This window comes from Podarcis muralis, chromosome 7, assembly GCF_964188315.1.
Source record: "Podarcis muralis chromosome 7, rPodMur119.hap1.1, whole genome shotgun sequence".
Classification (NCBI taxonomy): domain Eukaryota; kingdom Metazoa; phylum Chordata; class Lepidosauria; order Squamata; family Lacertidae; genus Podarcis; species Podarcis muralis.
Window position 1 is genome coordinate 62,554,648 of NC_135661.1, and position 27,107 is coordinate 62,581,754.

Here is a 27,107-nt window from a genome sequence, read left to right on the forward strand (position 1 = left end):
AAAATTAGCAAAGCGCTGATGGTTGAGAGGAGAACTAAGAAAACACAAGAAGTGGCATGGTATAGGTCAACTGTGCTCTGACGCACACCATTTTTAAACAGATGCCTGGCAGAAGGGAAGAGCCACCATAGCTCATTGGCAGAGCACCTGCTTTCTATGCTGACGATTCCAGGTTCAACCTCCACTGCCTCCAGCTTAAAGGATCTCAGGTAACAGAGACTGAGAATTGATGCTCCCCAGCGAGACCTGTGGCCTGGCATCATATACGGCAGCCTCATATGTGCAACAGTCAATTTATGGGGGGGATAACTTTTTTACACTGTTTTAACTGCCATGGCTTCAACAAAAGAATCCTGGGGGTTGTGGCTGGATGAGGATGCTGAGTATCCGCATGCTGAGTGATAAGGAGAGAGGGAGGGGGACAGTTCCCTGGGGAGACTAAAAGCAGAGACATGGCCCACCTCTCAATGGAGGCTGCTCAGTTAGGGTGAAAGGGGCATTGCCCCACAGTCTGCCCACAGCCAGCCCCCACTTGCCTCTCTTCTTACCTGCACCCAGCTCAAGGGTTGGCACTGCCTGTCAGCTTCCTCCTCCTTAGTCTGTTGCCCTTGCAGAACTCAGCAAGGAGGAGGATGGGGACAAAACTAGAATTACCTGGCTCTGCCCATAACTAGCTCTGGAAGACACTCAAACTCAAGACAAAAGGGAGAAACAAGCTAAAAGAAAGGCACATTTGGCAAACCTTCACCATGATCAACTCCTGCTCAGAAACCTATGTCCCCACTGTGGAAGGACGTGTGGATCCAGAATTGGCCTCCACAGTCACTTACGGACACACCGCTAAGACCATGTTCATGGAAAACAATCTTACTCGGCTATGAGTGATCGCCAAAGAAGAAAAACTGTTGGCTTTCCTGCTTTCTGCCCTACCAGTTCCAATGGATGTAAGTGCCCCAAACCCCACCTCCAGGTGCATATGACACATGAGATCAGACCAAAACAAGGATCTTTCAAGCATCCTCCGCTTGCTGCTATTTGAGCCCTTTATTGCCTATTCAGTTTTAGCAAAGCTAGCTGAAGACATGATCAATGACTTTAAAAAGCAAACTGTAATCATCCTTTCAGAGAACAACCTTCTGTTATCCCAGAACCTTCTTCTCCAGATCAGCCCCAGCCTCACCAGTGTTCCACTGAAAACAGTTCTTGCCGCCCAGGCCTCAAAAACAAGGCTGGCGTATATCCAGAGGGATATTACCCTCTCCCACAGTTCATAGGGCCTCACAGTCTCTCCCTCCTCCTGCACATTTTTCTTAATGCAGAAACTCATCTCATATATATATATGGCCTGACCGAGTAAGATGCCCTTTTGCCTTTCAGGGGCCTCCTCCCTCATCAGTTCCGATGACTAGCATTGGACGGTGCGGCAGGCCTTCCCGGAGACTGTAAAATCAGCTTGCAGGATGTTAGAAGGGGCCCGGGTTTCTTGGAAGGGCTGCTGCCCCCCAACAAAAAGGGTGAAAGTGCCAGGCTCCAGGCGCCACTCCCCAGCCCAGATGGCTCTCTGGCTGAAGTCTAACTGGAAGGGTACTTTCACGGCACGTCCCACAGGCACTGGAACACGGTGGAAGCCAACCAGCTGCCAGCGTGGCACTGGCACGGATGCCCCTCCCCAGCGGAGGTAGAGCTGAACCACCTGCAGAAGGAAGGAACTGTTAGGAGGAGGAAAACCCCAAGGCTCTTCTAGGAGTTTTCACCCCTGCATGTGTTGGTGGTGGAGGCAGCAGCACTGTTTGGAAGTAGCCTGAACTGCAAACTACAAAAGGCAGGTGCATGGGGATAATGTCCCATCTACCCAGAGACAAGGACACCAAAACACCCTCTTCCCCAAACCTCACCCACTAGTTCCAGATCTGAAATACATGGCCTATATAAAATGATGCATTTTGACATAGATTCTCTTGCATGGTTTATTCGACTTCTGCTTATTGTAAGGAAGAGCAACACTGAGCTCAGAAGATCCATCCCAATCTCATCAAACCAAAGTGGCTGAAGGCGCTTCCTGGCTCCTGCTATTCAGTAAGCTGCAAGCGCACTTGGGGCAGGGAACAGGAACCAATTTCAGGCTCATGCTCAGAAATCTCCCTGGCTTCCAAGATCACAGCAGGAATTTCACACACTTCAAGCATATCTTCACAGCTGTAAGGGCTAGAAACTTGCTTTTTTAAATGGATGTAGATTCCACAGTCTTTTTCTATGCTTAGCCCTAGGTATCATTGGTTCAAGCTCCCCATTAAAATATTGGGCAGGACAGATGGCAATGATGAATGGGGGCATACCACATTAATATATTTCCTGTTGCTGTCTGCTCACTGAGAAATTGCAAAAACCTGGAAGCTGGCAGTCAGCTAAACGTTTGAGCAATGGCTTCAGAGACTTTTGCATATTCCGCTTGCAGAAAAATTGACATTCAGCATATAACTGCCCAAAGGCAAAACCATTTGACTTTTCTGCTACTTGGAGCTCACTTCTGGAATATGTTAAAGGGCATATACAAGGTCTCCATCATTTGTCTGCCTTCCTGAGACAGTGGAACACTGGCTGAAGTGGCCTCAATCGTCTGTCAATTGGACTCTAAAGTCTTCTGCTTTAGGTATCCTCAAAAGCTTTTCAACTGCTTGCTCTTCTGTTAACTTCTATATTGTTGTTGTATTGTTTTCTCATGAAAATCAATTATGTAAAGGTAAAGGTAAAGGTACCCCTGCCCATATGGGCCAGTCTTGCCAGACTCTAGGGTTGTGCGCTCATCTCACTCTATAGGCCAGGAGCCAGCGCTGTCCGCAGACACTTCCGGGTCACGTGGCCAGCGTGACAAGCTGCATCTGGCGAGCCAGCGCAGCACACGGAACGCCGTTTACCTTCCCGCTGGTAAGCGGTCCCTATTTATCTACCTGCCCCCGGGGGTGCTAGGTTGGCAGGCGCTGGGACCGAACGACGGGAGCGCACCCCGCCGCAGGGATTTGAACCGCCGACCATGCGATCGGCAAGTCCTAGGCGCTGAGGTTTTACCCACAGCGCCACCCGCGTCCCATATATATATATATATATATATATATATATATATATATATATATATCTGTGTGTGTGTGTGTGTATATATATATATATATATGCAGGTTTTGGTGTCCTCGGGTATCTTCCCGTGTAAAAGTTGGGGTGTCTAGGCGACGTTTCGACGAGGTCTCACTCGTCATCTTCAGGCTGGTGCTTTCGGCTTCTTGTTACTGGAACAGAGCCTGTTCCAGTAACAAGAAGCCGAAAGCACCAGCCTGAAGATGACGAGTGAGACCTCGTCGAAACGTCGCCTAGACACCCCAACTTTTACACGGGAAGATACCCGAGGACACCAAAACCTGCATTCCTGTACCCGTGAAAATCTACGAAAGCATATATATATATATATATATATATATATATATATATATATATATGCAGGTTTTGGTGTCCTCGGGTATCTTCCCGTGTAAAAGTTGGGGTGTCTAGGCGACGTTTCGACGAGGTCTCACTCGTCATCTTCAGGCTGGTGCTTTCGGCTTCTTGTTACTGGAACAGAGCAGGATCTCAGTGTTTGAGTTCCTATAAATACTGTTGAGGAGGTGTGGCCTCCTATGTTCTGGGCAGAGAGGAAGTTCCCAGGCTAGTGTGCCTTTTCTTCTTTTGTTCCTTAATTGCTTGAGGGATATCTTGAGTGATTTCTTGAGTGATATCCTGAGTACCACTTAGGTGGGTCATTAGGTGTGGATTAGTTGCTAAAGCCTTTGTGTCTTGACCTCTTGAACTTTGTGAAGAGTTTTTCTGAGAAGATGGGTGTACTGCATTTAGTTGTGCTCTGGCTTGGCTTCGTGTATAGGGGCGAGCTGTGGTTTTGTGGCCTGTGCCAGCCAGATCTGTGTAGGGATTGCAGGGGGGTGCAGCATCCGGAGGTGCCACCATGGTTTGGCTACTGGATGGTGTCTGTAATTTATCTGTGGAGAGGGTCTGGGTTTGGGTCTGGTGTGGTTGATTGGTGATGGCGTTCTGTGTGCCTCTGGATCTGGTGTCAGTTTTTGTGGGGAGGGCTAATTTCCAGATGTCTGGCAAGCGGGATGTGTCGTCACGTTTGTTCATGTTGTGAGGGTGTTTCTCTATCTCGATGGCTTCCATGATCATCACCACTGGAACATCACCACAAGAGAATAATCATGGAAGCCATCGAGATAGAGAAACACCCTCACAACATGAACAAACGTGACGACACATCCCGCTTGCCAGACATCTGGAAATTAGCCCTCCCCACAAAAACTGACACCAGATCCAGAGGCACACAGAACGCCATCACCAATCAACCACACCAGACCCAAACCCAGACCCTCTCCACAGATAAATTACAGACACCATCCAGTAGCCAAACCATGGTGGCACCTCCGGATGCTGCACCCCCCTGCAATCCCTACACAGATCTGGCTGGCACAGGCCACAAAACCACAGCTCGCCCCTATACACGAAGCCAAGCCAGAGCACAACTAAATGCAGTACACCCATCTTCTCAGAAAAACTCTTCACAAAGTTCAAGAGGTCAAGACACAAAGGCTTTAGCAACTAATCCACACCTAATGACCCACCTAAGTGGTACTCAGGATATCACTCAAGAAATCACTCAAGATATCCCTCAAGCAATTAAGGAACAAAAGAAGAAAAGGCACACTAGCCTGGGAACTTCCTCTCTGCCCAGAACATAGGAGGCCACACCTCCTCAACAGTATTTATAGGAACTCAAACACTGAGATCCTGCTCTGTTCCAGTAACAAGAAGCCGAAAGCACCAGCCTGAAGATGACGAGTGAGACCTCGTCGAAACGTCGCCTAGACACCCCAACTTTTACACGGGAAGATACCCGAGGACACCAAAACCTGCATTCCTGTACCCGTGAAAATCTACGAAAGCAAATATATATATATATATATATATGTATATGTATATGTATATGTATATGTATATGTATATATATAGATAGATAGATAGATAGATAGATTGGGAGGGATTCAACTACCTAGTCCCGTTAAGCAGAAATACTTACAATAGCATGGTATGGCTTTCCTCCCCCATCTGAAAATTGGCTTTGGGCACATCAGGAGAACCCCCAGAACAGCAGGAGGAGGAGAGGGTGGATTGTTCCAAACAGAGGGGAGGGGGGATTTTTCCATCTGAAAAAGCTTGCACTTATGGAATGATTGCCATAGCACTATGGCAATGGTTGAATTCCTCCCTCTTCTCCCTGCTATCCCAGTTTGTGGGCAAATACACACATACTGCCTCACCTCTTCGCCATCCCTGGAGCCCACGTTCTTCACTACTGCAGAGATGCTGAGGTTACCACAAATGGGCACGACATTGGCACCTAGCACCAGGTCGCTGTATTGGAAGGTGGTAAACGAGAGCCCATAGCCAAAGGGGTACAGCGGAGCCTCGTCCCCATAGTAGCGATATGTCCGTCCAACCATCGTGTAGTTCTCCATTGGTGGAACCTGTGGTAACGGCCACAAATGTGTGAACGGGATGGGAAGAAGCCCATGGGCCAAGCCAATCTGAATGAGGAGGCACATGGTGGGAAATGCACAAGGAGTATATCTTAGCTCAGGGTCCCCAATGTGGCACCTGTGGACACCAGTGTGCTTGCCAGTAATTCCCATGGTGCCTGCAAAGGGTCTTAGCTAACATGTCCTCCCAAATCCACAATGCTATTTGCTTTTCCTGCTCAGTTCCTGCTTGCAAGGCTCAGGTTCATGTACACCCTTAAAACATGCCCATATTTCATTGGATGCCAGGAAGGAATACACACCTGCAGCCAATGCAGCAGAATGTAAACCCACTTATAGGCTGACAAGTGAGGGTTAAATTTTGCTCAGGGAACAGGTGCATGGCAAATAAAGCCTATAAAATGCAGGATTCTTTCCTTTCTCCAGAGGACGGGACAAAAAAGTGCTTTGCCATCCCAGTGCACTGTGCTTCCCAAAATGTTGAGCATAAGGCTAGCAAGGCCCCTTGTGCTGTGGTTCCCAAGCACCCACAAACCAGCTGGCTGGTGGGTGGGTGGGAACCCCACAAGGGATTTTGACAGGTGAGTGGGACAACCCACCTGTCTATCATGGGATGTCATAATACATGGCTGATACTGATATGGATCTAGCCCATGAAGCCAAAACCCCATTCATGCTTTAAGAACTGGTGTCTGAGCTTGCTTTTCCCCCTCCTCCCTCCCGACCCCTTTTTTCTTGTATGTCATGTCTGTTAAACTGCAAGTCTGTGGGAGCAGGGATTGTCTTACCTACAAATTTCTGGGCATCCTAGTCTTACCTGGTGCATGCCTGCAGGCCACGTAGCAGGGAGTCGGCCAGCAGGATTTGCCCCTTTAGCTCCCACCAGCACCTTGGCAAGAGCCAGGCCAGTGGCCTGAGCTGGGTAGAAACAGGCTAAGATCGCTCCCACACTGTCCTGTGCCTTGGCCCAGCTCACGTCAAGCGGGCCTGCGTTGAACAGCAGCAGAATCACTGGACGTCCAGCAGCTGAAATCAAAGCCCTAAGCAATTAATCAACAGGCCAAATCAATGCTATGCATGCAAACACTCATTAATGAGCCATAACCCAACACTCTGGAGAGCATGGAACTTCAAGTCCAAGGTTCAAATCCTTATTCAGCCAGGAAGCTCTCTGGGAGCAGCCAGCAGTGAGCATCAATAGCCCTCGGGGAACATACGGCCTACTTTCAAAAGACTTCTGCAAGTTATCAGTTGAGACCTCTGGTGAGAGCAATTCCTCCCTACCCCAGAGCCTGCTGGTTGGGAAAGAAGAAGGAGAGAAGAAGGCAGCAGGTAGAGAGATGGAAATGGGGCATGCCCTGTCCTCATTTGGCTCTGGGCCTTACCCACTGATGCCTTTGACCCTGTCCACTGCCAGCATGTGGCCCCCAACTGATTATCCCAGAAGGAATGCAGCCCTTGATGTGGACAACCCTGAGCTAGATGGACCAATGCCTGACTCAACATTGGCAGCTTCCTAAGGGTAAATCCAAACAATTGCCAAGGGAGCCCCACCACCACCAAACACCTCAATTTCACAACTGCCCATGAGCCACAGAAGAGTTTGGATTGGCTGCTGGCTGCGGGTTACCTGCAGGCCTCACCTTCTATAGTGCTTGGTGCAACCAAGTGCCTTTGGCATCCCCCTTCCTCATGTAGTCTCCCCCGGGGCAAAAACATCAAGCTTACCCCAGGCCACAGCATCCTGAAGGAGTTCCAGCTGGTGGCCAGGCAAGGCTAAGTCCTTCCGGTCTTTGGTTTCTGCCTCCAGATCCGTTCCTGGGCAGAGGGAGTTAGAAGGCATGTTAAAAGAGCCCACCCACTCCCTTCCCTCTTGTCCTCATCCTAAACAAACCAAGGAGGCTCCTCTCTGAAAATCTCCTTTCCAAAAGTTTGAGAAATGGCAAAGTACCACTCTCCAAAAGCAAAAGATGATGTCCATCAGTCTTACTGAGAAGCCAGGCTCCACTGATGGAGTGGCTTGAGGTCTGCATGCTGGTGGACCACAGCTCCCATCACCACTGACCATAACATCTGTTCTCCCTGCTGTCATGATTAATGCCTCAAGGGAGTTCCATGAGAACCAATTATTGTGAACCCATAAGGCTGGCCCTGCCGCTGGCTGAAGTTTCCCCAGAATCCCACCCACCCAAGTCTGTGCACTGTGCACACATAGAGAGAGAAGCCTGCACATGCATAGACCTCTATGCACACGGCTTTTCCTGCCATTCAACTCCAATTGCACAGGTTGTCATCTTGCAAAAAGGCCCATTGCAAAAAGGTTTCCTTTTGCAGATGCCGACAGAGGTTGGGCCAAGGAAGTTGTGTGAGGTCAGGAGCAGGGCGATCCATGCAGTCCTTGAATTTGGGGAGGCCTCTTTACTGACTAAGGCATGGAAGGGGCTTTATATGTACTTGACTGCACAGAGGAAAATAACCACAAGCTGTGTGGACATGGATGCATTTGTATATATATATAAATGCACATGGATTTCTCACCCTGTGATACAGAGAATTAAAATTAAAGAGTCAGTGCCTGCAGTGCTGCAGCAAGCAGATGGTCTCCTGGGTCTCACTACTTAATATGTGAAGTGAACGTTGCACCGTAGGGAAAAGCATGGTGCTGTTCTTACCCTTTTTCTTCACCAGATGTGGGGCTTACCTGTACCCAGGCACACAACCACGATGTCTGCTGCTTCTACCGCAGCCTTCACTTGGGCTGGCATATAGGTGCTGCACTTGGGAAAGGTACATCCGGCGGCAAAGGTGACATTCGCAGCAATTGTTGCCAGGCCCCTCCTGCACCAGGTGGAGATGAGAACAGCTCTCAGTTTCTTAAGGGCAAACACTTGAAAACGTAATTGTTCTCTGCCAAAAAATATCTGGATTTGGCCTGCATAACCCATGGACTGCAAAGCCAAACCAGCCACATAGTGGGATCTGCCTGGAACTTAGCCCCATCCAACCTTACACACACACATACACCTCAGCATGCATTTACTGCCCTGAGTAGGCAACAGAAGCCAGCTGGGTTATGGAGACCCAGCAGGGCACCATACAGGGTGGTGGGCTGTGTCTGGCATCCTGGGGTGGCAGTGGCTTCTTGGACTTTGTTTTTGTTTTGAAGCAAAGGCAGATGAGGGAAGTGAATGAAAATGGAAAATAAGTGCCCGGTGTGGGAGGGGGAAAGCAGAGTGCTGGGTGTTGGAATGCAGATTTCCTGGGGCTAAGGGGCTCAAAGCTTCATTTCCAGAGAGAGGTTTTGACTCTGAAATGACTCTGAAATGCACATGATGTGGTTCTACTGGCGAAACTAAGCATGTCAGACCATCAACAATGGGATGGGAAATGCAATGAGCCATTCTGAGCTCTGGAACAGCAACTACTCTAATCCTTGGTAAAGGCAAAGGTAAAAGGACCCCTGACCATTAGGTCCAGTTGCGGACGACTCTGGGGTTGAGGCTCTCATCTAGCTTTATTGGCCGAGGGAGCCAATCTTGCATCAAACAAAGATGTGTGTATGAGACAGCCCTACTTAAAGGGCAGTTATGGGTCTGGCATCCAGCATGTCCTCAGCCTGAAGGACTTCAGTCCCTTTTGAAAACTATTGTAATTTCTTGTCGTCTGTTGCAGAATCTGTCTGGCAAAGATGGCCTTACTGTGCATGCAAAAAGTAAGGCCAACTCTAGGGTGCAGATTGGGTTTAAATGAAGATACAGCTGGTCCAGCATCCTACCAGGAATGCCTTCCAAGGATGGATCAGGAGGGAGGAGAGGTTTCTTCAGGACTTACCTGGGTGTATAGATGTATTGAGGCTCTGGGACTGGAGCGTAGTTCCCAAAGAGAACCCCAGGGTTGTCGGCAAAGGGCCCAACCACCTGCCAAGAAGAAATTAGGGGCCACAATGGGATTCAGATGATCCAGAGAGTTGGAGGATCAGGGGCCATGAAACATTATTAAGTTATTCATCACATTCCAAGCAACAGTTTCAAGGTGATGTACATTGAAGATAATTAAACACACACACACACACACACACACAGAGAGAGAGAGAGAGAGAGAGAGAGAGAGAGAGAGAGAGCGCAAATGGATTTAAAACCGAACTAAAACCACACAATGCACATGGATTTCTCACCCATTTATCCAACTGGGAAAGTCTGCTGGAACAAAAAATTGCTTCCAGAATGTGCAAATAGTGGGCACTTGTTGTGTCTCAACATGTAGGGGTTGAGACCTAATGTGAAAAACAGAAAATGGTCACTGCCATTCCAGCCAATTGCTGGAAATCACAAGTGGGGACAGTGCAGTTGCACTCAGGTCCACCGAGCACAGGACTGGCAGCAATTCCTCAAGGACTTGGGACAAGTGTCTCTCTCCGCCCTTCAGCTAGAGATGGAAGGGTTTGAAACAGAAACTTTAATGCACGCAAAGCACAGAATGCAGTAAATCAATCGTTTAATATTTCAATACTGAGTTCTGCATTTAGTTTCTCTGTTGCAGTCTGCCCTGTTCCAGTGTTGCCAGAGGTGATGCAACTCTGGAGAATGAGCAAGGGACGAGATGCCCTCCCCATCACACCACTCCATGGTGAACACTTACTGCAAAGTTCTTCCTCAACACATCCGGGTCCTTAAGAGGTAGCATCCCGCGCTGGTTTTTTAGCAGGACAAAGGACTGAATGGCAGCTTCAAGAGCCAGCTGGCGGTGGGCCTCCGTCTGCACGTCCTCCAGTCCCAGGGCATTGTAGGGGTTCATGGTTGGCGGGTCAAACTCACCCAGGCGCAAGCGGGTGCGGAAAAGTGGGCGGACACTGGCCCTGATCGTCTGCAGGAGATAGTAGGAGGGAGGGGAGGCACAGAGCTGGCTAGTGAAGCAGCAGTGTAATGGAAGGATGGAGATGGGTGAAAGATCTTCACTCCCACAGACTTCTAGGGAAAGGTGGGGAACATCCCCATTTATCCCGTGAAACCATGTCAGCCAAGCCTCGCTCACCTCCTCTTCCCCAATGTCATATATAACTGAAGAGCTTGTAGAATATTACAGAAACGTACACAGCTCTTAAGATCCCAAAAGGTTTAAAGCCTACTGCAATTACACATGGAGAGAAGCAAAATACTGAGGAAAATCAAGTCATTAGAAAACATCAAATATAGTAAGTAAATGGACCAGATGGCTTTATTTCAGATTACTGCAAAGGAACATTTGATTGAGGCTATTAATAAAATACACAAATAAATCCTGCTGCGAAGACAGTTGCTAGGATTGTATTTTACAAGTTAATTAAAGAAACTGATTGGTGAATTAGTATGTTAGAGCTCTCTTTTTGATGTGGCTATATTCTCTGCTATATCATGTATTGTATTAACATTATTATTTACTATCATTTCCTCTTTGTTATGTATTGGTCTCAGAGTTAGGAGCGGAACAGAAGCAGAATGTGTATAAGGGGAGGAAAAGCCTCAAACCACAGACTGCTAAAAATGTTGTAGGGATCTCAAAGGGCATCTATAGCAACACCCTTTTAACAGCATCCCTAAAAGGTAGTCATACAGCTTCTGCTTTAAAAAAATAACTATTAATAACAGAGAGTCCACTCCCTTCTAACACACTGTCCCACTATTGAACACCTTGTACTGTGTTTCTCAAAATTTGAGACCTGCTGGTGTCGATACTGCTCTCTGGAACAGCCAAGCTTGTGCCCTCCAGGTGTTTTGGGATACAACTCCCATCATCCCTAACCATTGGCCATGCTGGCTGGGGCCATAGCTGTCAACTTACAGATTTGAAAATAAGGGACCAGCAGCCTTGAAAATAAGGGATCAGCAGCCAAAATAAGGGATTTTCAGAGCACAGGTATGTTCGTCTTCTGAGCCCCTCCGAGCCAAAGGCAGAAAGCCCAGCCAACAGCCAAACAAAGCCTTAAGCAGTGGTTCCCACAGCGCAGCAACCCGGCAAAGGGGATGCAGCAAGGAAAACCACCGTCACCTCTCCGCTGGGAAGCGCTGAGCAAAGGCAAGTCGCCAGGCAATGCGGCTGATTTGATCGGCACAAGGCATGCAAGCTCCACCCACCAGTCGTTCTTAGACTCCTTATTGGGTGAGCAACACAGCTGGAGCCTCCCTCCTCCCTGGCCGGCAGGCAGGGAGGGAGAGGAGCTGCTTCCTTTGAAACCCGGGAAATTTAAGGGACATCATCAATAAGGGACAGCAGCGGGACACAGTGCTGGGATAAGGGACTTTCCCGCCAAATAAGGGACGGTTGAATGGGGCTGATGGGAGCTTAGTCTAAAACATCCAGCAAGCACCAGATCTCTTTGGAGCAAGAGCTAAGAGTCTTTTGGGGAGGCACTATGGATGATGTTCTAATTTTTCTATTTTCCGATGTTTTAATCTGTTTTGCATTTTGTATTACTTTTATGGAAATTACTTGGAGACACAATATTTAAATATCTTAACTAAATAACTAAAATGTTCACACAGGGAATATGCTCCTCAGGCGCCATTGTCTATCTGTAGGATATTCTTTAGGAAATAGGATGATTTCACATTTTGGCATGCGTGAGCTGCAATTGGATGGTCACTAATAACTGCATCCAATGACCCCCCTTTTCCCACTCCTTGTTCCCTTTGGGTGGAACCACTTACTTCCAAGGAGATGTTGCCTTTGGCAACAGCCTGGCCTATAAACGTGAAAGAATTGTTCACCATCCCGTATGAAACTTCCAGGTTGCATCCGGCATTCACAGAAGCTGCAGCAGGAGAGGTAGAGAATTGGGATCATTATAGTCCAAGAGTTCAGAGACACAACTTTTCCTCAGCTGAACTTAACTGCATTGTATCTTTTTTAAAACACAAGCAGAAGAATGGGGCAAAAATATTAATCACAGTAATACATAATAGATTGTTTTGTGCCCTCTCTACATTCAGACTAAAGTTTCTAATTTCTAATAAGATATACCCGTTCTGGTATGCAGCTTTGAGTAGCGTACACTATTTTGCAAGCCACATCCTGATATAATGCATTTCTGTGTATGTTAATTTCACTAAAATATAGACTTTTATCCACACATTCCCCATATATAATCCTTTTTGTACCCAATACTACTCCACTGGCTCCCAAGACAGACAGATGCCAACTGTTTGATTGGAGAACTGTGTTGCAAAATTAAGACAATTGTGGGTTCTGAAAGATAATTGTGTTTTGATTCATGTTATTGGTCCAAGACCTACAAAATGGGTTATGTTCTCATTAAAGTGCAAACTGGATCTAATTTCTCACCCCGTCCTCATTATGGGGAGCTGCCCACTCTGGGCTGAGAGCCGGACATCAATGCTGGGTAGTGCTCACCTATGGCAGACTCCAGTAAGCTGTGGGTATAGTTGTGACCAAGCCATAACAGTTCCACAGCTCCCTCATCGCTCACCACATAGCCCTGGAAGCCCCATTCTCCACGCAGGATGTCTGTTAGCAGGTTCTTGTTAGCGCAGGCGGGGATTCCATTAATCCTGGCAGAGGAGAGAAAGAAAGCTATCAGGCTCAAAAGCGTTGCAAACATTGCTGGTGTGCCCCCTGCTCTAATGATGAACCACGTAATTTTAGCACAGGGGTGGGAAACTTTTTCAGCCACATTCAGTTGGGAGAAACCTTGGGGGCCACAAGCCTAACAATGTCTACTCAGAAGAACATCCTACTGAATTCAATGGGGGCTCACTCTCAGGTTCACTGGGATCAGGATTGAAGCCTAATGTCCCATTGCCATCCGAAAGTTAGGGAGAGAACCCAGACATACCTGTTATAGCTGCACATGAAGCTGAAAGTTCCAGCCCGTACGCAGGCCTCAAACTGAGGCAGGAAGGTCATGCGCCAGTCACGCTCCTCCACCTGGTACAGAGCACAGATATCATTCCCTCCTGGCATACCACCACCCCAAGCACTGTTGGCAAAATTCCAGGACACCTAGAAATACGGTCAGCCCGAGACATTTTGCCGCCTGAAGCAAAGAACAAGATGGGGTCTTTCTCCCCATTCTGTGTAGAGAAGTCAACAAGACTGGCTGCTGAATCTTAGTTTAACACTGGCAACACAACAACACCCTTTACTGTATCAGAAGGCATCAGGATAATTTAGGGAGTGCAGAGCAATCTGCATGTAACACATAGCCTTGCCCGCCAGCAGAGGGAGATAGCTATGGGGCTCAGGAGCAGCAGTCGGGGAATGGACCCCACTGCTGTTTGTTGTGCAAGAGCACCAAATCAACTTCTATTGCACAACCCAAATTTGCTGGTAGAAGAAGAAGAGGAGTTTGGATTTGATATCCCGCTTTATCACTACCCTAATTAATCTCAAAGCGGCTAACAATCTCCTTTCCCTTCCTCCCCCACAACAAACACTCTGTGAGTGAGGCTGAGAGACTTCAAAGAAATGTGACTGGCCCAAGGTCACCCAGCAGCTGCACGTGGAGGAGCGGAGACGTGAACCCGGTTCACCAGATTACGAGTCTACCGCTCTAACCACTACACCACAATGGCTTGCCCAGTGTATGTGGTATGTGATTGAATCCCACTCACAAAGCAGCAACAGTTTGGAAGGGAGGTTTAGGGGATTCAAGATTTTGGAGCCAATATTTAATTTCAGTGGTGCATTATTTCTGCTGCTTTTGTGATTCAAGTTTTTGTATATGAGGCTCTTAATCTCAGGGTCGTGGGTTTGAGCTCCATGTTGGGCAAAATATTTCTGCATTGCAGGGTGTTGGACTAGATGACCCTTGTGGTCCCTTCCAATTCTATGATTCTTATTATGAATTAAAAGGGGGTTGCTTAATTGAATTGGATATTTCTTAATGAGATGCGTTCATTAACCAATTGATTATCTCAATTTTGTTATAACTTGCAACTTAGTGAGTTGCAGTGAGCCTACCACTTATGTGAGGGTTCTGTTCCGGGGTCCATGTGCAAAGGCAGGAAACCCCCCAGAACCACCCACCCACCAAATTAACCAACCCTTATCTGTCCAGAGTGGGCCTTGCCCTTTGCCTCACTCACCGGCCTTTGGGAAGGTTGTACAAGGGTCCTGGGAGAGTCCCAGAGCCTCACACATCCTTCCCAGAGGCTGAAAAACAAGGTGCAGAGCTCTACAAACTCTTTCTGTAGCAGGTTTTCCCCTCACTCCATTTATTTATTTTTCAGCCATGAGCCTAAGGCCACAATCACAAAAACAAACTGTGCATCAGTGGCAGGCCCACTGTATGTAACTTTCTTTGTGTTGTGAGCTGCCTTGAGCATAGTTTACTATGGAAAGGCGGCATGCAAATAAATGATAATGATGATGGCGGAAGCAGGGAGAGGGAGGGAATGAGCCAGCACACAGGACAAGGAAACCTCCTCCATTCAGCCCTTGCCACCTCCCAGCTCCCAACCTGCCAGTCATACTGACCTTGGCATCGAAGGAATAACGGGGCTCAGGGATGTTCTCGGGGCCCCCATGGACGGAAAAGTGCTTGCAGCCAGCGCTGGCCTTGATATAGCGGGGGTGGTCACCCTGCAGCCCTGTCACAAAAGCCACACCCAGCTCCCTGGTCAAGAATGGATCCTCTCCGTAAGTCTCCTGAAGAATAGACAGACAGACAGAGACTTAGGTCATGCCCGTTCTCTGTGACACGGCCCTCCTCCTCCCCCTCCTCTCAGTTCCTGGTGTCCACACCTTTCATCACCACAAAGGAACCTGCTGTCTAGTACTTCTGGTGAGAGAGCCACAGTCATTCCCTCCCTTTGGAAATTAGATAAATGCCAACAGCATTACATCTTAGCCACTTATTTAGACCTCTTTACTTACACAAGTTTCTCCTGCGGTGTGACCCAGTCAGTGTATTGTATTACTGATTTATGATTTTATGATGTTCTATTTAGTTTGTATTTTATTTTTGCTATATTGTTTTTGAACCGTACATAGTTTGGTGTCTATATTTTAAGCAGTACAATGGTACCTCTGGTTACGAACGTAATTCATTCCGGAGGTCCGTTCTTAACCTGCAACCGTTCTTAACCTGAGGTACCACTTTAGCTAACGGGGCCTCCTGCTGCTGCCACGTTGCCGCCGTGCGATTTCTGTTCTCATCCTGAGGTAAAGTTCTTAACCCGAGGTACTACTTCCGGGTTAGTGGAGTCTGTAACCCGAGGTGTTTGTAACCCGAGGTACCACTGTACATGAATTTTGGTTTAAAAAATAAATAAATATTATTGATACACCAAAAAAGAAAAAAAAAACAAGACAAGAAATACAAAACAAACCATGATAAGGACAATATTAATTACAAATCAATAAACCAAAAAGTGTTCCTTGGACTATAGACCCGACCTCCAGCCCATTCCTTATTTCAATTATTAATTATTTGTTGCCCATACACGTTTTTGTCTTAAATTACCGTATTTTTCGCACGATTGGACGCACCGGACCATAGGACGCACCTAGTTTTTTTGGGGGGAAATAAAGGAAAAAAAATTTCCCTTTATTTCCCCCCCAAAAGCAGGTCAGGGAAACCGAACCAGGTCGAGGAACAGCGGGATAGTGGCGCTGCGCCTCCCTGCTGTCCCCCGAGCTTGTGGGGCTGGCTGATGTCTGCCTAGCGCGCAGGGCGCTCTGCTTCAGGGCGCCCCACCCGCCGGGCGGCAGGCTGCTATCCGCAGCGTGGGGAGCCTTGCGGGGAACTCCTGCAAGGCTCTCCACGCAGCGGATGTGTTCCCGAAGCGCCGGGCGCTCTGCTTTCAGGGCGCCCGACGCTCCGGGAAGCAGGCTGCTATCCGCAGCTTGGGGAGCCTTGCGGGGAACTGCTGCAGGGCTCTCCACGCTGCGGATGTATGCCTGGCGCGAGGGGCGCTCTGCTTCAGGGCGCCCCTCGCGCCGGGCGGCAGGCTGCTATCCGCAGCGTGGGGAGCCTTGCGGGGAACTCCTGCAAGGCTCTCCACGCAGCGGATGTGTTCCCGAAGCGCCGGGCGCTCTGCTTTCAGGGCGCCCGACGCTCCGGGAAGCAGGCTGCTATCCGCAGCTTGGGGAGCCTTGCGGGGAACTGCTGCAGGGCTCCCCAAGCTGCGGGTGTATGCCTGGCGCGAGGGGCGCTCTGCTTCAGGGCGCCCCTCGCGCCGGGCGGCAGGCTGCTATCCGCAGCGTGGGGAGCCTTGCAGGGAACTCCTGCAAGGCTCTCCAGGCAGCGGATGTGTTCCCGAAGCGCCGGGCGCTCTGCTTTCAGGGCGCCCGACGCTCCGGGAAGCAGGCTGCTATCCGCAGCTTGGGGAGCCTTGCGGGGAACTGCTGCAAGGCTCCCCACGCTGCGGATGTATGCCTGGCGCGAGGGGCGCTCTGCTTCAGGGCACCCCACCCGCCGGGCGGCAGGCTGCTATCTGCAGCTTGGGGAGCCTTGCGGGGAACTGCTGCAGGGCTCTCCACGCTGCGGATGTATGCCTGGCGTGAGGGGCGCTCTGCTTCAGGGCGCCCCTCGCGCCGGGCGGCAGGCTGCTATCCGCAGCGTGGGGAGCCTTGCGGGGAACTCCTGCAAGGCTCTCCACGCAGCGGATGTGTTCCCGAAGCGCCGGGCGCTCTGCTTTCAGGGCGCCCAACGCTCCGGGAAGCAGGCTGCTATCCGCAGCTTGGGGAGCCTTGCGGGGAACTGCTGCAGGGCTCCCCAAGCTGCGGGTGTATGCCTGGCGCGAGGGGCGCTCTGCTTCAGGGCGCCCCACCCGCCGGGCGGCAGGCTGCTATCCGCAGCGTGGGGAGCCTTGCGGGGAACTCCTGCAAGGGTCCCCACACTGCGGATGTGTTCCCGAAGCGCCGGGAGCTCTGCTTTCAGGGCGCCCGACGCTCCGGGAAGCAGGCTGCTATCCGCAGCCTAGACACGGCTAGCAGAGCGCTAATCCCGAAGCTTGGGGCGTGCGGAGCTCAGCGCGCCCCAAGCTTCTGGGCGCCGGCAAGGTCTCCGCTAGCCGTCTAGCGGAGACCTTGCCGGCACCCAGAAGCTTGGGGCGCGCTGAGCTCCGCACGCCCCAAGCTTCGGGATTAGCGCAGTGGTCCGCTAGCCCTGGGAGAGCCGCGCGACGTCGCGGGGCTCTCCCAGGGCTAGCGAAGACCTTGCCGGCACCCAGAAGCTTGGGGCGCGCTGAGCTCCGCACGCCCCAAGCTTCGGGATTAATGCAGCGCTCCGCTAGCGGTGGGAGAGCTGGGTCTCCCACTGCTAGCGGATAGCTTCCTGAAGCCTGCATTCGCTCCATAGGACGCACACACATTTTCCCTTGCTTTTTAGGAGGGAAAAAGTGCGTCCTATGGTGCGAAAAATACGGTAACTGATTAATTATTGATTTATCTAATGTTTCAGATCTTTCTTAAATCTACTACTAAAGTTATTCAAATGCTGCAGCAGAATTTAAACTGCTGTAATTGTTTTTCAAATAAACTTCCCATTTTGAGATGATTCCTGTTTTGGTTTGTTCTTTATTTTTTTCTGATAAACTATCTAACTCTGCATAATCCGTTAACTTTTGGATCCATTCATGAACAGAAGGGATTTCACCACTCTTCCACTTTGTAGTGATAAGGACTCTTGCTGCCACTGTGGCATATAAAAAAATACCGTATTTTTCGCCCCATAGGGTGCACTGGCCCATAGGACGCACCTAGGTTTTTTTTGGGGGGGGGGGAATAAAGGGGGGAAATTATTCCCCCCCCCCCAGGCACGGGGCTGGGGCGAGAGAATTCCGAGCTTCCCCTGACCCCAGCCCCCTGAACAGGCAGCTCTCCGCAAGCCTTGGGAGACCGGTGCGACTTCCTGCCGGACTCCCACGCCTTGCGGATATCTGCCTGAAGCCCAAACCAGGTTGGGGAACAGTGGAATGGCGGCACTCCGCCTCCCCGCTGTCCCCCGAGCTTGTGGGGCTGGTGGCAGGGAGAAGCGCGCTTCTCCCCACCGCCAGCCTCCAAACCAGGTCGGGGGACAGTGGGATGGCGGCGTTCCGTCTCCCCGCTGTCCCCCGAGCTTGTGGGGCTGGCGGCAGGGAGAAGCAGGCTTCTCCCCACCGCCAAGATCCAAACCAGGTCGGGGAACCGAAGCCCGGGGCACGCTGTGCAGCGTGCCCCAGGCTTCAAGATGCAGGCTGCTATCGGCAAGCCTAGGGAGCCCGACGGGAACTCCCACGGGCTCCCAAGGCTTACGGAGAGCTTCCTGAAGCGAAAGCCTGCATTCGCCCCATAGAACGCACACACATTTCCCCTTCATTTTTGGAGGGGGAAAAGTGCGTCCTAAAGGGCAAAAAATACGGTACTCTTCATTTTTTGTGGGATATCCAAATCTGTGATCCCCAGGAGGTAAGCTTCTGGTTTTCTCTTAAAGGAAGTCTTTATTATTTTTTGTATTTCTAAGTGGATACCCTCCCAAAATGCCTGGATTTTTTTGCATAGCCACCACATATGGTAGAAAGTGCCTGATTTATCTCCACACTTCCAGCAATTACTGGGGACATTTTTGTACATCTTTGACAATTCCCAAGGTGTTAGATACCATCGGTGTTGCATTTTTAGGAAGTTTTCTTTTAGAGCATAACAGTTTGTGAATTTCCAATTATTCTTCCACAAATTTCCCCACTGTGGTATGGTTATTAAATACCCAAAGTCCTTTTGACCACCTAACCATGGCTGCAGTGACCTCCTCCTCCTTGACTTCCCAGTCAAGGAGGAGTCAGTATGCTTTGGAGAGGGTTTTTCTTTTAGAGTTTAATATCTCGGATTCAAATCGAGAGATTTCTGTTACAAAACCCTTTTGTTTGTCAGATTTACATTTTTAATATACAGTGGTACCTCGGGTTACATACGCTTCAGGTTACAGACTCTGCTAACCCAGAAATAGTGCTTCAGGTTAACAACTTTGCTTCAGGATGAGAACAGAAAACGTGCTCCGGCAGCGCAGCGGCAGCGGGAGGCCCCATTATCTAAAGTGGTGCTTCAGGTTAAGAACAGTTTCAGGTTAAATACGGACCTCCGGAACGAATTAAGTACTTAACCCGAGGTACCACTGTACCTGATGGTATTGGAATATTTTGGTAAAATATTTTAAAACAAGCAGCATTTTTCTCATATTTTCTCATGTTTTTTCATATTCCTGCATTTTTATTCTTACAAAATTAAGTAAATAATAAATAGAATATGAAAATATCTAAGAAAAAATAGCCATCCCAATACTCCAAGCTTGGTAATAGGAGTAACGCCTTTGACCAGAAACAGGTCATGTGTTCCCCAATAATCCATATTTGGCTCTTATTGCCCACTTTAGGCACCACTATGGATGGGGAATAAATGAGATTCAGTTTTCATTTAAAGACAGTCCTCCTTAATTTGCACTTTCTGAAACAAGAAAAGAACTGAAACACAACCATCCTTTGAAATTCGTTCTTTCCTGAATTTTGAAGTGCAGTTTTTCCAGCTAAATGTGTTGAAACATGCACATACTAGTGTAAAGTGTGCATAGAAATGCTTGTATTGGTGAAAACAGCATACAAAAAAGGCATTGTATTGGGGAAAGTTGCTTTGCAAAAATGCTCGTATTAGGATAAATCCACACTAAAATGTTGATGAATTACCGTGAGGACTTTTTAGAAGGGAAATCACAAACTGATGTGGAAATGTGGAGAATTGAACTTAAGAGCAGAAAATGAGAAACTGAAATGAACAGCTCTGCCCATCCCTCTGTATCCTCCCACCTGTGGAGTCCCCATTTCCTAAACCATTCTCATACCTGGTTTCTGCCCCACAGTGGGTGCCTCATAATGTTTAACATGGGGCTGAAGCAGCTCAGGCCAGTGTGGTCGTCATAGTTACCAACGGAGATGAAGTAGTTGTGTTTGGCACGGACCTCAGTGGCCGTGGCACTGGCCACGCGGTAGATGAGCTTAGGGCTGTCAGCAAAGAGAAGCAGCAGTGGAGAGGAAGTCAAAAAGGACATTTTGATCTAGCAAGTTGCTATTGAAGTTGAAGGCAGAGGCTGGGATGGGGGTGGGGTAAACCTATGTCTGGGCTGAGGCACTTCAGGAGACATTTTAGGTCCTGTTTGACTGAATGCTTGAGGCAAAAATGTCCTCACAACTGAGTTTCAGAACTATGTGAAGATTTGATCCCTTTTCCTAGTCCAATTACACCACACTGGCTACATGGAGGGGCATTTAAATCACGTCAGCTTTCCACCACCATTTTTTTTTTTTAAAAAAAAGGGCATTGGAATAGATTGACTACTTCAGTGAGGCTAGAAAATATTTTTTTCAGAGGGTTGAATCTGGTTTTCAAGAGGCACACGTATTTCTTTATTCCTTCTTCAGCCTCTGATCCACATGGCTTTTGAAATTATACAAAACCCGTTTACTAGAGGTGACGAGGGAATGTGTGCACACCAGTGGTGTAGTGTGGGGGGTGCAGGGGGGGCCGGCCGCACCGGGCGCAACATCTGGGGCTTAGGGTTAGGGGGCGCAAATCCACGGGTTAGGGGGCGCAAATCCACGGGTTAGGGGGCGCAAATTACTTGCCTTGCCCCGGGTGCTGACAACCCACGCTACGCCACTGGTGCACACATCTCAAGAAGCGATTCCTCTTTCAAATAAACTTCAGTTCTCTGGAAAAAATGACGCTGCCTCTTGCAACTGACAGAAATGGAGGCCAGGTTGCCATTTGACAGGGCTTTGTGTCATTCAGGAACCTTACTTCGGGGGGGGGGGGGGGGAGAGAGAGCTGGCAACCAAGCAGAATTGCTTCTCTTAAATCAGCAACCATTTCTAATAATTAGAACTGTAATTTTCAGGCAGCTGAAATGGAAAAAGAGGCCAGGACTGGCTCCAGGGCTGAAGGAACCCTTGGTATGTTACTTTTTTTAGGGTCCCTTCCTGCACTCAAGGGACCCCTCCACATGCTAGGCAACTGCCATTTTAAATTTTAAAAAAAAATCCCTCAGAGAGTGATTTTTATTTTATTTTATTTTATTTTTTAAAATAACATTTCTCTACCGCTCAGATGTCAAAACCTGTAAGCAGTTTACAGAAAACATTTTAAAATACATTAAAATGATCTATGAAAGCCAAAAGTTAAAAACAAGCTGATCTAAAAGTAATTCCAAATATCAATAAGATCAATAGTTAAAAATATAAATGATCGCAAAAGAAAATCACAGGTTAAAATGCACGTTAGCTTTGGAAATCTGAGTAGGCTTGGAAAAACAAAAACATTTTTATAAGGTGATAGAAACAATGCCAGAAAAGTGCTTGCCTAATTTCATCAGTATAATGGGGTAAGTTCCTACAAAGCACACTGGGAAATGTAAAATGGCGGCTCATGGTTGTCTGCCACTCAACAAGGCAGGACCATGGCAGAGCCCTAGTGGGCCCTCCCAGGGGACAGCGTCCCAGCAACTCTGTTGGGGCCAAAACGGGGCACTAGTAGAATAGGTTGAAAGGGAATCAAGGGGAACCTAGGAGAAGCCACAGCCAAGACCCACCTTTCAACAGCAGCCATACCTGAAGGAGGCAGCCAAGCCCAGGGCCTGGGGGAAAGCAGTTGCCCATCCTGGGGCCATAACGTCTCCACGCAGGCACTCCGTGTTCCAGCTGTAGGGCCCAATGCCCAGTCGTTTAATGGGTGGCGCTGGGTTGTTGCCCTTTGCCCCTCCTCTTGCCATCTGTGGGTGAACAAGCCACAGCACCAGTCAGCAGATGAGGCAGCCCCTCAGAACTCTTCCGTACCCGGTCTTTGTTTTGCAATGAGGTGGCACTAAGCTTACAGCTCAGGGAATCCCAAAGGGCTGATTCCTTTGTGCACTGGGATGGCAGCTTCCACTAGACCACTGAGTGCATATTAAATCCTTCTAAACACCAAGTAACCAGTGGTAGATTTTCCTCCCTCCTTTCAACCCACACTTGTGAGAGAAGCAGGGAATCTATTCTGTCTGTGCTAAGGCAATCATAAGGTGCTTGTTATTCCAAATTAATTAACGAGGCTTGCAACATTTTCAGCCCGCTCCCATGCATGTTTAGCCAGAAGTAAGTCCAACTGAATCCAATTAGACTTACACTCAAGTAAAGATGCATCGCAAGGGTAGGAAACCTCAGGACCTGGGGCCAAATGTGGCCCTCCTGGCCTCTCTCTACACCCCCTGGGACATTCCATAAAAATGTGGAGTGCAGAGGAGCTGAAGGGCCCATTCCATTGGATTAAGGGTTACATGCCTTACTAGGTAAAGGTAAAGGTACCCCTGCCCGTACGGGCCAGTCTTGCCAGACTCTAGGGTTGTGCGCTCATCTCACTCTATAGGCCGGGAGCCAGCGCTGTCCGCAGACACTTCCGGGTCACATGGCCAGCGTGACAAGCTGCATCTGGCGAGCCAGCGCAGCACACGGAATGCTGTTTACCTTCCCGCTGTAAAGCGGTCCCTATTTATCTACTTGCACCCGGGGGTGCTTTCGAACTGCTAGGCTGGCAGGTGCTGGGAACGAACGACGGGAGCGCACCCCGCCGCGGGGATTCGAACCGCCGACCATGCGATCGGCAAGTCCTAGGCGCTGAGGTTTTACCCACAGCGCCACCCACGTCCCCAACATATGCCTTACTACATCCCCCCAATTACATAATGGGTCTGCCTGCCAGGGGATGTGGCCGATAAGAAGAGCCTCTGGGAAACCCACAAGAAGGACCTGAGTGCAACAGCACTCTTTCCTCCTGCGGTTTCCAGCAACTAGCATTCAGAACTGCCTCCAACATGGTTAAGGAGCCACTGATAGCCCTATTCTCTGTGAATTTGTGTAACTCTTTTTAAAAGCCATTGAAGTCATTGGCCATTAATGGGCCAATGGGAGCTGTGTTAAGAGAGAAGGAGGAAAACTTTTTATCTACCCATTTGCTCTACACTATGCATAGTTTTATAGATTTCTATCACGTTGGATTGTAGAGTTGGAAGGTACCATGAGGACCATCTAGTTCAACCCTTTGCAATGCTGGTATATGCAACTGTCTCATACAAGAATTGAACCTGCAACCTTAGCATTATCAGCAGCACACTCTAGCCGGCTGAGCTATCCAGGCTTTCTATTTCATTGCAATTGGCCATGAGATTGAAGAAGAACCTCCATGTTCTAAGAGAGTGTACAACTAAATCCTAGTTATTGTGTGTGCTGCAGGTAAAATGTAAAGGTACCCCTGACCTTAAGGTCCAGTCGCGGACGACTCTGGAATTGCGCGCTCATCTCGCTTTACTGGTCGAGGGAGCTGACGTTTGTCTGCAGACAGTTTTTCCGGCTCATGTGGCCAGCATGACTAAGCTGCTTCTGGAGAAGCAGAGCAGCACACGGAAACACTGTTTACCTTCTCGCCGGAGCGGTACCTATTTATCTACTTGCACTTTGATGTGCTTTCAAACTGCTAGGTTGGCAGAAGCAGGGACCAAACAACGGGAACTCACCCCATTGCGGGATTCGAACCGCCGACCTTCTGATTGGCAAGCCCTAGGCTCAGTGATTTAGACCACAGCATCCCATTGTGTGCTGCAGGAAGGTAGAGCTAGTGCCTTAAATACCGGCTTATGGACTTCCCGGAAGCATCTGTTGGCCATTATGAGAAGGAAGATGCAGGACTCAATGGTTCCTTGATCCATCCAGCAGGAGTCTGATGTTCCTTACAATTCCAAACCAGCCCTCCTCCCTTCCTGCAGCTTTGATGCCCTTTGCCAGGCCTCTCCACACCTGTTCTGCCCTGCCACCTCTGTCAAATGGTCAAAAAGTGTTTCTTGTACCTGCAGTATCATCTCATCCAATGTCAGCCTGTTAACCAGGTCGTCCAGCCGCTCCTCCCAAGGCAATGTGGGGTCCCTGAAAGGGAAGTCCTGGCCCATGCACAGCCCAGCCACCAGCAGTAGGACGATGATGTGGAGAAAGGCCATCGCTTTCGGTACAGGAGAGAGGAAACAAATATGAGCACCACCAAGGACAACAATCACACCCTCCAAAGAAGGACCCCTTTTCCTTGAATGGCATCGTGGATGAGAACACAAAATGGTGGTGAGTGCCCACTGGGACTGGTAGGGTGGAATGCTGGGAACCCAACAGTAGGTGGCACCAGAGCCAATGGCAGGTGCAGCCAACTAAGTCTTGTTTTGTCTCCATCCTTCTCCCTGCTGAATTCTACAAGGGCAAAACTGAAACTAAGGACGAGGAAACTGACAGCTAAGGGAAGACTTGAGTTTGGTGGGGCAAATCACGTTCCCCATCCCTGCTGTGCTCCCTTGCCTCTGTCTCAGACTGGCAGAATCCAGGTACAAGGTACTCACCTTGGACACATCACCCCAATCTGCAACAGGGGAGAGCACATTCCTTGTGCTCTGGGTGTGGCTATGAAAGCATCCATGGAGCACCCCTCCATGTTGGAGCACCCCTGATGTGTGCCAATAAATGTATTAACTTATTAATTAAAAAACTTCTCAGATGAGTGTGCCCACACACCATCTTGATTTTAGATGTCATCAGCATTGAAGTCATTCCAGTTACACAATGTGACTTGCTCTGTGCTCATATTTTATGGATTACATTCTCTGAAACCAAGACATTTCTAAAAATGGCACATTTCCCCCAGAAAAAGCAGTAAAAAAAAGTTCTCTGGAGAGCAGTAACCCTACTCCACCCAAACTCAAGAGATGAAGGCTGCAATCTTATATGCCAGTGGTTCCCAACCTTTTTTTGGTATATTGACCTATTGGTTTATTGTCACATGACCAAAGGTCTTCAGCAGCCATCGGTTTTATGCATTTTAACTGCAAATTTGCCTATATTATAATTGTTACTTGAGACATCCATGCAAAAATTCACTTAAATTCATGTGGAATTTGTTGAGATATTTATAGTAGTTAACAAATTTACACAATTTTGTTCATGGGACTGTAAGAACACCAACCATCTGATTGTATTTCTAAAAACATATGGTTACACTAATCAGTGTTAGATGTAATAAACTATTTTAATAGTTTCATTCACAATTAAGTTCATTTATGCAAGAACCAGTGGGACGGTGGTTTGCATTTTGCCAACAGGTACATCAACGCAGAGTTTGATGGTTGTCTCAGATCATTTCATTTTCATAAGAGTCAGTGCTGAAAAACCTGTTTTGCAAAAATATATACTACCAAATGGCAGCAGCACAGAAATTTCTTCATTGGCAAGCAAAGGTTACTCAGTGGTAATGCAGCAACTGAGAAATTTTGGTAGCATAAAGCCAAAATTTGAGAAACCTCATTTCCAATTTTTTTAAATCTTTGATGGTCCTATCACGTGACTGTTCAAGAAGTTGTTCTTTTTGCACAAAGGCAACTTCCAGTGGAACCATTCAAACTCTACAGCGGAAAAGGAGTAGACAAATCTTGACTAAGGAAACTTCAAACCACCCTGTGTCCCTGGTCCTAGATCAAGGTTGCTCTGAGCGTCGCCTCTAATGCACAGGCTGTTTTAGCTCAAAACAACTCCCTGTACAACAAGTCCCTTGTGGCGAACTATCACCGCATATGCCAAAAAGAAAAGGCTGTAAAATATACCGGTATTTCATTACACTCGTTAAGGATTAAAGCAATAATTATTGGGTTGGGGGGTATCTTAAAAAGCCCTTGGCCCACTCGCTTACCTGTAAACCCCGCTTAATCCGAGGAGGACCCTCTTCCAAGTAAAGGCGAACAAGATCGCGCTGGTAAAAGCACCCGCTGCGCCGCCTAGCCCTCTCCGCCCCCTTTCTCCCTGGAAGCCGAAATCTAGGCGTGCAGACGTATCTGGGGACAGATCCTCCGCCCGCGCCGTTTTTCTCAGCAGGCAGATTGCAAAACGCTTATCAGGCTCAGGCGGCTTCCTTCAGCCTACGCAACCCGAGGGTGGGGTGCAGGCTGCTCCTATCCTGCCCTGGCTGTGCCCCCCTCCGGTCTTTTGGAAGGGCGCCACTGGATCCGGGCCTCCCCTTCCCGCGTCTCTGAAAGACCAAGCGGAACTGCGGGAAGCGTCTTTGTGGGCCCGGGTGTGTAGTTCAGGAGGCTGCAGGACTTGTTCCCAAGCGGTGCAAGCTGCAACGGGAAAACTTCTCCGTTCCCTCCTTTCGCAGCCTCCCTCCGTGCCGCGGGCTGCTGCTCCAGCCTGTCGCCCTTCGGCTGTCCATCGGAGGGCGCGCGTTTCTCATGCACTGGCTCTTGGGAACGCGCGAGCACCTGGCCAGCTTTCGCCGGGAATCGCCCGGACTGCTTCCAAGCGGATCGGTGCTCTTCTTGCCTGCAAGGTTGTGGGGTGTGTATGTGTGTGGGATGGTCCCACGACATCGTTGGCATTAAAATGCCGCCCGTGTACTCCCCCCGCAATTTTTAAAAATCTGGTTTGCCGAAATCCAATGAGGGCCCCTCCAGACGTCGTTTTCATTGCACGTGTGACGGTTTCGGCTTGTGATGCTATCAGGTTGTGTCACATG

At 48.9% G+C, this 27,107-nt stretch overlaps 1 protein-coding gene across 2 annotated transcripts; it reads right to left on the reverse strand.

Annotated features, from left to right (window-relative positions):
• Positions 1 to 1,004: 1,004 nt before the first annotated feature.
• LOC114601627 (uncharacterized) lies at positions 1,005 to 26,789 on the reverse strand. 2 transcript variants are annotated; one of them, XM_028738948.2, is made up of 15 exons: positions 26,286 to 26,789; positions 24,412 to 24,560; positions 22,145 to 22,305; positions 20,383 to 20,542; positions 15,045 to 15,215; positions 13,402 to 13,493; positions 12,960 to 13,117; positions 12,257 to 12,360; positions 10,212 to 10,436; positions 9,405 to 9,490; positions 8,275 to 8,411; positions 7,302 to 7,391; positions 6,391 to 6,599; positions 5,355 to 5,561; positions 1,005 to 1,693 (listed from the first exon to the last, which is right to left on the reverse strand). In XM_028738948.2, exons 2-15 carry the CDS (start codon positions 24,556 to 24,558, stop codon positions 1,406 to 1,408), a joined length of 2,235 nt encoding a protein of 744 aa, XP_028594781.2. In that variant the 5' UTR covers positions 24,559 to 24,560; positions 26,286 to 26,789; the 3' UTR covers positions 1,005 to 1,405. The 2 variants fall into 2 exon arrangements, with proteins under 2 accessions (XP_028594781.2, XP_028594783.2); XM_028738950.2 differs by lacking the exons at positions 24,412 to 24,560; positions 26,286 to 26,789 and having other exon boundaries at positions 22,126 to 22,185.
• Between the last annotated feature and the right edge of the window lie 318 nt (positions 26,790 to 27,107).

Bases quoted from the DNA above. Each gene is read 5' to 3' on its own strand.
- LOC114601627 (XM_028738948.2), bottom strand. From the start codon at position 24,558: ATGGCCTTTCTCCACATCATCGTCCTACTGCTGGTGGCTGGGCTGTGC. The intron at 12,361-12,959 runs GTGAGCACTACC...CTCCTGCTGCAG, and splicing joins CTTACTGGAGTCTGCCATAG to CTTCTGTGAATGCCGGATGC. The intron at 7,392-8,274 runs GTAAGCCCCACA...CCCTCTGCCCAG, and splicing joins GGTTGTGTGCCTGGGTACAG to GAACGGATCTGGAGGCAGAA.